Raw genomic sequence first — 15706 nt, forward strand, 5'->3', positions numbered from 1 at the left:
ATCCAGTGAGCGGCAGTTCTGTGGGTGGAAATGCCTTGTTGATGCCAGAGGTCAGAGGAGAATGGCCAGACTGGTTCGAGCTGATAGAAGGGCAACAGTGACTCAAATAACCACCCATTACAACCAAGGTGGGCAGAAGAGCATCTCTGGACGCACAGTACGTCGAACTTTGAGGCAGATGGGCTACAGCAGCAGAAGACCACACCGGGTGCCACTCCTTTCAGCTAAGAACAGGAAACTGAGGCTACAATTTGCACAAGCTCATCGAAATTGGACAATAGAAGATTGGAAAAACGTTGCCTGGTCTGATGAGTCTCGATTTCTGCTGCGACATTCGGATGGTAGGGTCAGAATTTGGCGTCTACAACATGAAAGCATGGATCCATCCTGCCTTGTATCAACGGTTCAGGCTGGTGGTGGTGGTGTCATGGTGTGGGGAATATTTTCTTGGCACTCTTTGGGCCCCTTGGTACCAATTGAGCATCGTTGCAACGCCACAGCCTACCTGAGTATTGTTGCTGACCATGTCCATCCCTTTATGACCACAATGTACCCAACTTCTGATGGCTACTTTCAGCAGGATAATGCGCCATGTCATAAAGCTGGAATCTCAGACTGGTTTCTTGAACATGACAATGAGTTCACTGTACTCAAATGGCCTCCACAGTCACCAGATCTCAATCCAATAGAGCATCTTTGGGATGTGGTGGAACGGGAGATTCGCATCATGGATGTGCAGCCGACAAATCTGCGGCAACTGTGTGATGCCATCATGTCAATATGGACCAAACTCCCTGAGGAATGCTTCCAGCACCTTGTTGAATCTATGCCACCAAGAATTGAGGCAGTTCTGAAGGCAAAAGGGGGTCCAACCCGTTACTAGCATGGGGTACCTAATAAAGTGGCCGGTGAGTGTACATGGCAACACACATACCGATAAACTGACTACTTTTTGTGCTCTACCATGGTTCTGAATTTAATTTTCTCTTGTTAAATTGAGAAGTGGATGTATGATAATGAATAAGCTCCCAAATAAAGCTTAGCTAATTGGTAGTTCTAAACGGATCAAAATATTTAAAATACATCTACGGTTGTGTCAATATGTTGCCCATATGATGTGCTGATGTACAGTTTCCAAACTGGTGGCTGATATGAACTTAAAATTTGCAAAGCAAGTCAATTAAATAAAATAAATTTAGAAGGATAGCCTCAAACACCCTTATCAAATTTGTGGTCACTTGCAGTAATAGAATCCCTTAGATAAGTTATTTCAAATGGGTGAATGGTGTCTATCCAAGAAAAGGGCTCAGTGCTTTCCTTCAGTTGTCAGTTGTTCCTTTCCTGCCTTAGCAACTGTTTACTTCTATACACATGTTTGTCTACAAATGGACAGTCTTGTTTAGAGTCTTGTACATTTGTGTTGACAGAACCATTTAGGAGGGGAGGGGGGTTCCTGGAAATGCTGTCTCTTCTTTAATGGATATCAGAATACATTAAAAATGTCAAAAAGCATCCTTGGAGATTGTTTATGTAGATGAGCTTATTAAAGACTCACAGTGGTTGCCATGGAGGAGAGGAGGAGATGCTCAGCATGAGAGTCAGAGGCAGAGAACCCATTATTTCTTTTGATATGTTAAGTGTGCATGATTAATTTCCAGTTTGTTACTCTTTGCCATCCCCTTTTGAGAATCAATTTTTATTTTTCCCTTAACGTATAAATATTTTCACACCCGTACTCTGACCATGATTGGACAAGTTTCCCTCGATAGCCTTTTCTTCGACTGTATTTTCTTACACAAATTTGTTTCCCTTTTGTTGCTAACTGAAACTACTTTAAATGTTGCATCCAATTTATACAATTTTATTTTCCTTTGTTTTACTTTCAGTGATTTCCTTTTTTCACTTGCTTTTTTCTTTTCTTTTCTTTTCTTCTTTTTTTTGTCTCAAAGCCAAATGCACTCACAGTAAAATGCCAGGCTTTGGAAAACTGAAAAAAAGAGATCATGAAAAATCATTTCAAAACCTTTTCAACACGCAAGTACCTTTTCCAGGCATTTATCCTAAACAATTAAGCTGAAATAAATGTAGGGACTTAAACTTATGTTGCACATTTGTGCTAAAATTTGTAAAATTTTGAAAAAGGTCTTAAAAACTGGCATCTTCAGGTGACCTGTGAGAACTTGGATTTTCTTCTGCTTGAAGCCATTTATTTGTTAGATTTTACTGCTTGCTTTGACTAACGCTAATGATTATATGAGGAAATCCATCTTTATATTAGGCTTTTTTGTAGACAACTGAGTGTATGAATGTAAAGAAAAATAATTCTTTATTATGTCCGGCTGCTATCATATTGATTGAGGATACTGCTGTTGATCGGCAGTGCTGCTATTGTGCCAAAGGTTGATGTTTGTGGTGTGATTTCATCAGACTATAGCACATCTTACAAGGCTTTGTGAGAAAACATGGAAAATACAGAAAACTATTGTCAAAACAAGAACACAACCAGCATTGCAGCTCTTTTAATTATGTCAATTTCCTAACTGAGGTCTCATCTTTTAGTTTTGTCCCATATGTTAAACCAAGATTTTCACAGTGCCATCCTATAATTTATTTTCTCTGTTCTTCTGACTGAAGGCTTCTTTAAACATATCGGAAAACTGTGGCTTTACATAAAGGATGGACATTTTATGCAATTCAAGGACAGATGGATTTTATTTTCAGTGTCACTATTTGGTTTCACTACGTGGAAAGGGCAATTTACACTTTCCACAGCTAATGCAATCTTTTGTCAACACAAACTGGTACAAATAAAGGCACATGAAATAGATTTTACTTTCAATTTCCAATCCCTGAGTTTGTAAAACTTAAAAAAAAAAAAAAAACTCAAATAAATTTTTTTGTTCTATGTTCTTCATTAATTTAAATTTAGATTATATCTACAAAAATATGTTGAAAACAGCCTAAAAGTACAGAGCTGTTTTCTCTATAGCACTGAAAGTTAGGTAAAATACTCCAAATTATACAACAAAGACAACAACAAACAGTCTAAATAAGTAGTGCATATGCCATTTACTCCTTTATAAAGACATCTGTAGTTCAGTAATGTAGTTCTTGTTGAAGTATGCCACATCATAGGATATTTAGTTATTTCCTCCATATTTAGGAGGTAAACTGCTATGTAAAAGATTGTTAAATTATTTATCAATTCAACTGTAGCTATACAGAAGCCCTGAAGACACATTCGGTCATTAGGGATGATCAATTATTAGACCCTGGGATGATGTCCTACTGTGTTTGCTATAGCTGCTGGTGTTACATAAGTCTGAAGTTTAACATGATTTCCCTATAATTTAAGCCAAATCATCAAATGATTCCAGAGTTTACATTGTTACTGACATGGTTTAGCATTACTAAAACAAATTTTAAAAAAACACCCGTCTCTGTGATATTCCTTGTCATGAACTTAGAACCCTTCTTTAATAGTAGCATTTCTGAGACTGTTAATTTGAAGTATAGGATGTTTCAAACAGATGAAATACGAATTTTAAAGAGTATACGATATTTTTGAACAAATTTGCTCAAACACATGTTGCCTTCCTGTAGGCTGCTAAAGTCTAACTCCCTCTTGTGGCAGCGTGACTTTACAGTTTGCTTTCAGTTACCAGTTTAGAATTGAGTAATTGATATGGGGCTTTCAGAACTTTCAAGATCCTTTTCCAAACAAAGCATTACAAAAAATAGGATAAAAACATACACAGAATAAGTTGGGACAATGTGGTTACATGTTAAATGTGAGAGCATGTTATCTTGAACAGGTGAGTTTCAGATCTCCCATTCATATTGTATCTAGGATTGATACGGTATAAATGGGATGCTCTAATGTCTGGTGGAATGGTGGTTGAAAGTTCCGCCCTCAATGATGATAGGGAAAACAGAGGGTATGGTGAGATGGACGGAGATGATGTCCTGATGGAGACAGAGGAAGTCAATACAATCCAATCCACTTTATTTATAAAGCACATTTAAAGACAAAAATGTTTCCAATGTTCTGTACATAAAAACAAACTCAAAGAACCAACACACACAAAAAAGCAGTCAAATAAAGGACACAGAGGAGCACACAATGGTGTGGTGTTAAAAGCCAAAGAGTAAAAGTTAGTCTTAAGACTAAACTTAAAACACTCCACTGTGTAGGCCAGGCATCCCGAAAGTCGGTCCTCAAGGGCCGCTGTCCTGCAGGTTTTAGAGGTTTCCCTGCTTTAGCACAGCTGATTATAATGATTGCAGTACAGCAAAAGCCTGTCAATCAGCTTTCAATTAAAATCAGCTGTGCTGCAGCTAGGAAACCTCTAAAACCTGAAGGACAGCGGCCCTCGAGGACCGAGTTTGGGGATGCCTGGACTGTAGGCTGTTAGTATATAGAGGGGCAAAGTAATCCAATATCTGGGGTCAACTACAGAAAAGGGTGTCTCTTCTGGTTTTAAGCCTCATCTTGGCCACTCTTAGTTGAAGATGGCCCTCAGACCTCATAGTAGGTGCTGGAGAGTAAATCAGGATGAGGTCGGTAATGTATTGAGGAGCCATTCCATTCAGAGCTCTAAACACAAACAATGTAATCTTAAAATCAATTCTAAAACAAAAAGGGAGACAGTACAGAGATGCAAGAATTGGTGTAATGTGCTGATGTTCTCCAGTTCTCATTTAAAGACAAGCTTCTGCTTTTTGGACTAACTGCAGACGGGAGAGAGCTTGTTGGCTACTGCCTGAATAAGATTTTGCATATGACAAGATGCAGTCTTCTTTCATCACTGATTCCAGCACACAAAATGCTGTTGTAGGTGTTACCGAGTAGCACTTAAATATATTTTTGTCTTAATGAAACAGTCCTTAGGTCCCCATAAGGACTATTTTTCTGACTAGGTCTGTAATGAACCACAAAATAAACCTGATACAGCAGCAAATGCAATATACGCACACATGTTACATTTTTCATGCTATTTATACAGGGATTTTCCCATTTGTTTCACATTCATTTTTTTGGCATGACCAGGACCTTTGCCCTAATATAAACTCAACTTACACCTTAGTCCTAAGCCTAAACCCCAATACTAGAAGATCTCATGGGGGCCAGTTGTTTGTCTCAACATGCACCTGTAAGTCCCCACAATTTAGCATATTCCGAGAAAAAAAAGTCTAAAGTGATAAATATATAGCCTCCCCCACAGACACATACACTCACATTGAATAAAAGGTTGGAGTTAGTTGTTAAAACAGGAAAAAAATAATGGCAAATATGTGACAAATCTAATAGCAACATTTTGACTTTACAGACAAATTGCATTATCTTACCAATGTGTAAAATCTCTCAAATTTATTCTGCTGAAATTACAAAGCAACAAATACTGTATGCACATATCAAATCTGCTACAAAGCCCTGCAGTATGATTTGGTGTTTGCACAACAATTATCAGAACCAGAGAGGTGTCTGTGTTTTAGCTAGCGAATTACAGGATGTCTTCTTTTTAACTAAAGTCACACATTGTGACTTAAAATTAGTACAAAGCCCTTTTCCACCAGTGACTAGACACAGAAACTCCTGCTCCATTTCCTCCGACTGATCTGAAACTAATTAATTTGATGTCCCTTATTAGGCAGCAGACCTAGTTAATGAAAGCGACTGTGCCCTTAAAAACTATGCCACAGACAATCACGATATGCAGCTCACCTTAAGACACCTGTAAAATTGAGTTGTCTGATATCTGTTGGAACTACAATAACTGAAGGCTGGGATTTATATGGTAGGTCAGCTTTCATCTGCTGTGTTGGTAAAGTATAAAGGATAAAAAGGGGATTTTTTCCTTTTTTTTGGAAAAGTCTTTGTTATATACAAAGATTAGATAAGAAAAACTTACCATAGGCTCAGTTGATTTACTACTGAACAAACTGTCTTTAACAGCAAGAGTGCCATTATATATTTAGCTGCAGTATGTTGACAAAAAAAAAAAGTTTTTTGTAGAAGTACATTTTACAGACTTTAATCACTGATACACCATTAAACATCCTTTTATTACCATCTGTGAACTGACTAGAAGCTTAATGATAACAGTCTTTCCACTAATAATACTTAATTGTGATTAAAAAAGGGCTGATATGTGCTTTAGCTATCAGCTAAATTATTTTAATTTCTTAAGATGTTGGATTTAACATGATATAACATGTACAAGTCAGCGAGGGTCTTTGAATCCTGAGATTGTGAGTTTGATCCCCCACTCCCACAGATTGCCATTCTGGGTCCCTGAGCAAGACCCTTAACCTCCCACTGCTCCCCAGGCACCTCACAATGGCAGCCCACTGCTCCCCAAGGGGATGGGTTAAATGCAGACCTTTTATCTTAGCACTAGTTTTTCTTGATTACACTGGCAATGACTTCAACTCAACTATCCTGTCAGTAAATCAAAAATTTTTCAAAAAATTAAGTGGAACTCATCTGTCAGTTTTCCTCATACTGCTATGCATGAAAACATGATGCTGACAGTAGGGGGATGAGGTTATGTGCTTTATGTGAGACTGCACTGCATTTAATCCCACCTGAGAATTTAAGATTACCTCCTGCATTTATGGCACCATCAATGCAAAAACCACCACTGCCAGTAGTACAGCACACATGTAGCTTTCTCCTGTGACTTTCACAAGGTCGACGCATACAGAGGAAAGGATGCTTAATGATTCTTCTTTTTACAATCTTTCCAGAGTCCTCTGTCATCCCTTATGGTTAATTCCCAGTTTACCCCAAAGGTTTTCTAAAAATACTTTGATGGCTTTCCAGCAAATCCATCATTGTAACATACCTGGAGTGCCTATGACTTATCTTAGCTGAAGTTCAAGAGATCACACCCCTGCCCTAAAATGATCATACTGTGCAAACAGATTGACAGAGGATACTCTGGGCCTGCACTTCATTTTGCAACATCAATCACCCTGGGACATGCACAGGGACGTGAAGACACTAGGTGGTGCTAGAGCACCTGCCCTTATCCCCTCTGGACAAAAAAATGCCCTCCTGAAAAATTTTTTTTGTTCTATTTCTTATTTTAGTCTTTGTCCAAAAATATCGTTTGTGAATTTAAAAGCTTATCAAACACAAGGTCTAAATTTTAGTAATTTTGCTCCACGAGACATGCAGCATCACCTCAATAGAGCCTTGCCCTGGTGAAGGGGCAGCTAAGTATCCAGGTAACTAAACAAGCGTATTTACCTTTGTCTTTAATGACCTCTACCAGGCGCCAAGGAATGGTTTAAAATTTAACTAATTTAAGCATCTCATAGATGTAATTATTGATTAGCTATTATGGTCCCTGTCAAGGCAGGGAATCCCTGATGACTCCTATTTATTAGTGTTGCGCCGATGCCATTTTTTGGCCCCGATACCGATACCCGATACCTGGCTGTGCAGTATCGGCCGATACCGATACCATAATAATGTAAAATAATTGCCATCATGGCTTTGTCGAGCTGCTGCCTACCTTTGTGAAGCAGGAAAAAATCTAATACAAAGTGAATCCAGTAGAACTTTTTATTGCCTACCAGGAATGGGTGACAATAGTTGAAGAAACTTTTGGCTCAAAATGGTATCGGTGCCCTATTTGTTGGTACTCGCCGATACCGATACCACCATTTTAGGGCAGTATCGGGGCCCCGTCCGATACTGGTATCGGTATCGGTGCAACACTACTATTTAACTCATGTCTTTTCTTTCGACGTCTACTGCAATCAATTTAACTTTTGTCTGTTAGAAATTTCATTTAAGGGCAATTATTAGGCTAAACATAAGGCCAACTGATCACAATTTTTAAAAGAATACTTAATAAGGTTCTATTAATTTAAAGTGTGGCGTGTAGATGAAGTTGCATTTTAAATTTCTGTGTTTATTGACAAACAACTTGTACAGCAATAAATGACCTGAAAATATGTACTATTTTTTGAAAAATACCTCTATTTGCCCATAATCTGAGCAGGAAAATTAGATTCTCTGTCAGTGGAATGAAAGTTTCTAACCTTAAAATAAGATTTCACATACTATGCGATTAAAATAAGATAATAGGGTTAGTGATTTTTTTCATAATTTAAATGCAAATCTTTGTTCATCTGCAAATTGTCCTATATACCCACTTAAATCAAGAGAAAATGTGTTTCCTACCCCTGATAACTCAGAGCAGTGAGTTCATGTATATCCTGTTTCTTTCTATGTTTTTTTGTGCTCTGGCCTTCAATTGTGAAAGATAAACAAAAAAAAAAATTCTATTGTTTTTCAGGTTTGTTTATATATATATCGGTGGATTTGAAATTGTTATTTATTTAATTGACACCAATGTTGCATTGCTACCTGTGGACTGTGGAAGATCATTAAACATCAGCATCACTGGCAATGCAGCATCTTCCTGTTTTAGTGGAATTCAGCTCATACCATACACCCACCTTCACCTAGGCTATGAAGCAACTAGAACTTCTAAGACTGGAGTCCTCCACAGGTGTGTTCTCTCTCCAACTCTCTTAAAACTCTTGTCATTGGTCTCAGCTGCGACAAAAGGAGGAGGACAAGGAGAGGATCAAGCAGGAACTGTTCTTCCTATGGCAATCATGAAATACAATCTTCCAGAGAAATTTTTGGTCACCTACTACTCAGCCATGAGTCTGTTTTGTGCACAATCACCTCTGTGTGGTTTCACTTATCTAAAACAGGACAGGTTTGAACTGTAACAAACAATTCTGAACGAAGGATCATCATGACTGATCCTACATCCCTGATCTGTACAAGTCCAGAGCCATAAAAGGAACAATTAGCATCTCTGTAGACCCCATATAACATGCTCAGAAGCAATTCAATTTTTTTTTCATCAAGTTTGTGCTATGGAATGTTAATAGCAAAAACGAACTGATAGACATGCGGTTCATTTTCCCAGACTGATACTGTTGACCACAATGAATGCCTGCCACTTCACCGTCAAGGTAGCCAGCTACTGATCTAGAAACAACCTTTAAGTTACTGTTACAACCTCCATTTATCTTTTTTTTGTCTAAAAAGGCGGCTCCACATGCACCATGACCTGTTGCTACAAAAAAGAGTGACCAATTTACAGAAAGTCATAAATTAGTTAGTATTTGACAGGAACTCTTATGAAACTAGAAATTTAAGTTATGATTAAAAAAAGTTAAAATATAACTTTAGGGGTGCAAGTTTTTGTATTTTTGTTAAAAACAATTTTGTCTGATTATATCTCTGTAAAAGAATTTACATAAAAGGAGGATTTTATTTACTAAAAGTAATGAGAGATTTTTCAAGGCTTTAAATATTAATTTACAAGAAATTTTAATAAATGCTAAACTAACTTCACATCCAAATATAATATGTTACCTACATTTTGACCTTTTGAAATGTTGTGGTTATTGTTCTGACTGGAGACTCATTCTCATTACTTTGTGCTGTAGGGATCAATCAAGGCAGCTGTTACAGGATCAACCACTTTCCTGATGACAACGACTATGACACAGATAGCTCTGAGTATCTGTTGCGTAAGTATAACTCACTCACCTACTATTTAAAGTCTAACCTATTACTTAAAGATACAGTAGTTATTCATAGACCCGATTTTAAAAACAGGTCAAAACATGTCGATTTTTTGTCTTTTTTATTAATATACATTCTGGTTGTCATGAAATAGAGTTGATATCTCATGATAATCTGTTAATGCACAATAATTTATGTTCTAATTAAATCTGCATAGCTTGGAAACACTAAACAATTGAAAGTAAGAACAGTTAATTGATTTTCAATCATCATACTTTTCTAATGTTACTTAAGAAAAAAACTCAACAACTTTGAAATATTTTTTGCACCTTTCTTGCCAGATCTCTATTAACGAATTAAAATAACATGTTACTTCAAGATTTACCTAAATATTGGAAATGATATATAGATATATACATTTTTTCTACCTTAATCACCAACCTCCTGATGCACACAAACACATAAAAAAAACACAAACACATTTTACTGTATGTCCCAGTATACTTATGAGGACTTTGCATTGAATTCCATTCATTTAGCACTTTTTTGTATGAATTAATCCAGACCTTTACCCTAACCCTACCCGTAACAAACACATACCCAAATGTGTTGCATGGCCTGTACATATATATAGTGCTTTTTCAAGGCATGAGATTACCAAAGCCATTTAAAAGACATTTAGTCATTCACCCATCAGAACTCAATTCACACCTTAGTCCTAAACCTAATCCCTAAACCAAGAAGAGAACCTTTCCTTATTGGGACCAGTAAGCGGGTCCCCACAAGTACCTCTAAGTCTCCACAATGTAGCATATTCCTTGTAAATTGGTCTTACACTATCCCCATGAAGTAACAGTTACATTTTCATACACATATCCCCTGAATCCGTCTCTGAAAGAGTTAATGAAACATTAAGTTTATTTGAAAGCTATCCCCTGATGTTCCCTTTGAACGATAACAAAGCACTGGCCTATGAATTTAATATGACTAATGTTCATATGTCCCTAAATCTTTCCAGATCTGGATGTTATAACATGTTTATATAAAAGACAAGCATTAAAAAAACCCTGTACCCTTAGATGTTGACAGTAACAACCTTCATTTCTACACCAGAATAGCAGCCATCCATCCACAGAGATCATCCCACATTACCACCTTCTAGCAGGTTGGAGGGGATGAGGTAGGAGGATGACAGCACTTCTCAGGATGAGCAGCAGTACGCCTATGACAAGACTATGTGGATGTTGGTGTTCATAGAGGATTCTAGACATACCTTAGCAGCTATCTTAAAAACACAGGTGCGGGCAGTCAGGACGAATGTATCTATAATGTTAATCACAATATAAACATGCAAGATCACACATGACTATTTTTCTAACCTTATGATAAATGGGACTAAAGCTTTTTTATTTCGGGTCAGTTAGTATTACAGTCTTGTTTTTTTTTCTAACTTGCAAAAAGCTTTTTTGAGAACTTTTTACTCTTCTTTAGAATAAGGAGTTTATCTGTTCTGGAAATATAATATGAAACTCTTGGAAAGCCAAAATCATGATAGCTTTGTGAGTTTCTTTGAGACTTTACTACACAACAGGGGTGAATTGCAGAGGCACACTCTGTGTTTATTTTAAAAGCTAAATAAAAATCTTAACATACAAAAAAAGATGAAGACAAATCATAATTCACAGTGTAACCAACATTTTCTAATGCATTTATTGAAATATGGGTTGTTTTTGTGTTCTCATCTCTTATACCACTGTTAATACACGACTAATATTCAGTTTGTATCTTCTTTGAAATAACAGCTGAAACAGTATCTGACTTGCACACTATAACGGACATAACAACTTATAATTTTTTGGACACAGTCCAGGTTCCCTCCATTAGCCTGACAAATAAAAGAGGGCTGAATAGAAGACTACAATACTGAATAAAGCCCATCCAATCTTGTATGCGGAAAATGATTAATTTCTTCCACAGTAATTTTCATTGAGCACTCTTATTGCAACCCACGACTGATTAGCCAAGCTTTGTCACAACAAGGATTCAGGGGATACACAATGTGGAGTTTTCCAAATATGGGAGTGAAACAGGGTGGAATTGAATAGATTAGATATCCTAAATTAGTTATAGATTCTATTAGTATTTTCAAACACTAAAGTGCTTTGCAAAAGTCTTGATTGTCATTCAATGTTCACATTTTGAAAAGAGAGGAAAATTATACGTCTTTTCTCTCAAACAAAACAGAAGTGTGTACTGTATTTATATTCAACCCTCCTTGGGTTTCGAAGAGCTTTAAAGAGTTTTTCCTGGAGTTATAGCAGTATGCTTTGTGAGATATGTCTTTATCACCTTTGTGTGACAAGAAATTCAGCTTATTCTTCTTTACCAAATATGATGTAAACCAGAGGTCTCAAACTTCAGTCCTTAAAGTGCAGTTTCCTTAAACTTGCCACTCAAATTAACTTATTTTTTGGAATCTGCAGAACTTGACTGCAGCAGATAATTCATCCATTTGGTTCATGAAGCAGGATTCTGACCTCTGAAGACTAAAAGTTGAGACACTTAATCTGAACTGTTTCCCTGGAGAACAGCTCTATTTCAAAGCTCGTTCCTGGGGTTAGTTCGAAAGCATGATGCTGTAAGCAACAATATTTTGAATCTTATGTTTATAAAATGACAAAATGTAAAAAAAAAAAAAAGCTTGGTCCAAGCATTTTTACTAGGCGCTTTAGCATACACATAAACCCGAAATCCTAACTGTTCATTTTTTTCAACATTATCTGATGCAATTCCAACTTCTTTGATCTCTTTGCAGGTATAGTTCGGGCCTCAAGTGTGTTCCCCATCCTGAGCACAACTCTACTGATGCTCGGTGGGTTGTGTGTTGGTGTGGGCCGACTTTACAACAAGACAAACAATGTACTCCTTTGTGCAGGCATACTTTTTGTAGCTGCAGGTAAGATGAATGAAACGTTACACATGTTGTCATGCTTTTTAAATAGCTGCAATTATGTGGGCTGGATTATAAATAAAAAGAAGGCAGCTTGATGGGGGACTCATAGATCCTAACTACAGTTGGTCACAAATCTCAGTAATTGGCTAAACTAAGAGATAAAGGATACTCCTACAATTGTTGGTTGATTAAATATCTGCATAGGTTTCGTCCTTGTTGGTAAAAAGTCATTGTTTTTTTTTTAGGCAGTAAGTAATTATTCCTATTTACCTTTTATCAGGTCTAAGTAACATCATCGGGATCATTGTCTACATCTCAAGCAATGCTGGGGACCCTAGTGACAAAAGAGATGATGACAAGAAGTACACTTACTCTTATGGTTGGTCCTTCTACTTTGGCGCCTTGTCTTTTATTGTGGCTGAAACAGTCGCCGTACTTGTCATCAACATCTACATTGAGAAGAACAAGGAGGTCCGCTGGAAGGCGCGGCGCGAGTTCATCCGCTCACTCTCCTCCTCTTCACCATACTCAAGAATGCCTAGCTTTCGCTACCGCCGGCGGACGTCCCGTGCGAGCTCGCACTCCACTGAGGCCTCTCGGGAGAACTCCCCTGTTGCTGGTATGAAGGGGGCCCCGTCTTCCAGTGGGCACTTGGATGAGCTGTCCATGTATGCTTTGGCAAGGGACAGTGTAACTGAAAACACTTACAGCCCAGAACATGAGGGCAGCTCTGAATTCCTGCAGGTCCATAACTGTTTCCCAAACGATCTAAAGGACGGAGTAAATCGTAGGACAACGCCTGTGTGAGCTGGAAAATTAAAGGCTCAAGGTTGGACTGAACAGTGCATAATCAGTAGTCTATTGTCCTGGAGCAGCGCGTGATGTGAGAGAGAGTCTTTTCATTTTTTGAAAGAACCAATAGGAAACAAGGAGTGATAAAGACAAAATACGAGCCATTAACAAAAACAGGAGCAAGTGACTTGTTATTAGAACTCATTGAAGCAGAAGAGAGTTACTAAGGTCTGTGCTGTAGCCAGTTCAAAACTAGTTTTAATTTTGAGCTGTTCAGATATGAGCAGTCTGTTAATCCCATTTAATGTTTCGCAAATTATTCCTACCCTTTGTGGCTAAACTTGAGAGTGAAACCTTGAGGTTAGCAATGCTTACGATTCAAACAACATGGTGCTAAATGAAACATACTCTTTAATGTTCCATTTGTATGTGACGTTATCTCTAATTTCTCATTGCACCCCATGTTATACTCTAAATACAGCCTTGACAGAGAGCCAATGTTTTTACAGTATTATATCCTTGCTAAACTGTGATTTATTGAATGTTTAGTATTTAGGCAGATTTTTTCTCTGTATTGTTTCTCTGTAATTCCTGACCTCTCTGAAGTTTGTCAGTGAAAGGGGCATAATTTTAAAAAGTGCTAAGTGGTTGCAACTGTGTAAGACACTGGTATTGTTCCCCAACCATCTCAGATGGATGTCTATTAAGAAAGACAAAAAGATCATAGGGGAGCTTCAGCTTGAAAAACACACATACCTACACACAGTACATGTGAGGACTTCTTTTGGCTCTGAACAGAGCCTTGGCATCGAGTGTTTAACAGATTATTATCAGAGCCAACCAGATAATTCATGTCTGTCTCTCAAAGTGTGTGCGTTCAACTGGCCGGCTAGCCTCTCCCTCATCAAACAGAGGCCTCACACTGAAGCAGAGGGAGTTGTGTGGAACTGCGTCTCCCAAGGATTTGTCCTCACTTACGAGATATGTGCTGTCCTGCAGGTTCCTGACTGCTCTGTCTGTTAGTTTTCTCAGGAAATGCAGCAAAGACGTGGCGGGTTGAATGCTTTAAGTTCTGCATCTTTATGGTTGTGATATGAAACTGGATCGGTGGCGGAAATGAACTTTGAGACAAATAACTGAAGAAAAGCAAAAATGCCATTAAATTCTTTAGTAAATACTGTGAGTGTTGTCTGAGTACACGGGCTCAGTTGACCAGTTCTTTGCTTTGTGGAGACACTCTCTACTATCAAGCTGAGCACATGTAAAAAAAAAAAAAGCCATGAAAGTACATCTTTCACTTTTATATTCAAGTGTGAAAAAGTAATGTTTGCAATGTAAAGATGTAAATAAAATATTAATTAAAAAAACATGCCAATGTGAAAATTCAAAGCATTATTTGATGTTAAGATTGTCTCAATAATTAAACTTGACAAGTATGACAATGAACAAGCATTTTTATATTCTGCTAAAAGTAGTATTTTCTGTTATGAGTCAGTGATTCTTATATGTATTTTGTTTTGTAAGGTAAAGTACAGTGAGTATGTTTAGGAGAAGAAACTATATTGTCCATTCCATGTATGACTGGCAGCTGTATCTAACTATGTGTGCTGACACCGATTTATGGCTTATTATATAATAAAGCACTTTGTTCCTTGTCATCAATTAGCATTTAAATCTGGAGGATTAGAAAGGAAGGTAGAAAAAAAAAACATAGCAGAGCTCACATGTGCTCCCTGTTTTAACTGAAGAGTTCATTAGTTCACTTTGTGTTTAGCACCAATCTAATCTTTAATGTAAAGGTAAATCAGTGCCTTTTTATGATCTACTGCTTTTCCCATTTTCAGTGTTCTTAGGAAACAAAAGAAAATATTTTTCACTAATGTATAACCCCTACATACTGTACTTGGATAAATAAACATAATCAGGGTCATTGTGTGGTTGTACTTTGGTTTCTTTTACAAATATGGGGTAGAAGTTCATAAGTTATGTCAGTGGGTGGTGGGAGTAGATGGAGCTTTATTTTGGGATGCCCAGTTTCCCACTATATAAAAAAAAATCTATAAAAAAAAAACTAAACCAAACATATCCCACCATTAATATAAACCATATGTTTACTGAATTCATGACATAAGTTTCTTATTTCCTTTACTGGAGATGATCTTAGGTCTACTTAACCCAAAAAAGTATTTATACATTTGAAAATAGTCAACTTTGAAATATTTTGTCTAACTCTACAACGAAAAAGAGTCCTTGTAATTCTTTGTGGCTTTATTCAATACATTGAGAAGGTTTGATATATTTTTAGGTAGCAGAGGTGGGTAGAGTACCCAGAAATTGTACTCAAGTAAGAGTAGCACTACTTTAAATTTTCTTTACCGTACTCTTAATAATAATAT

General features: G+C 37.2%; 1 protein-coding gene across 1 annotated transcript in view; it reads left to right on the forward strand.

Moving 5' to 3' along the window:
• The window catches only part of LOC119772662 (voltage-dependent calcium channel gamma-4 subunit-like), a 31146-nt gene extending 15908 nt beyond the window's left edge, over positions 1 to 15238 (forward strand). Inside the window, exons 2-4 of the mRNA XM_038269187.1 lie at positions 9487 to 9570; positions 12381 to 12521; positions 12799 to 15238. Of these exons, the coding sequence (XP_038125115.1) occupies positions 9487 to 9570; positions 12381 to 12521; positions 12799 to 13325 (752 nt within the window). The 3' untranslated portion in view covers positions 13326 to 15238. The remainder of the gene's footprint in view (positions 1 to 9486; positions 9571 to 12380; positions 12522 to 12798) is intronic.
• Positions 15239 to 15706: the final 468 nt, after the last annotated feature.

Source organism: Cyprinodon tularosa, unplaced genomic scaffold (assembly GCF_016077235.1).
Source record: "Cyprinodon tularosa strain WSP-4 unplaced genomic scaffold, ASM1607723v1 ctg723, whole genome shotgun sequence".
NCBI lineage: Eukaryota > Metazoa > Chordata > Actinopteri > Cyprinodontiformes > Cyprinodontidae > Cyprinodon > Cyprinodon tularosa.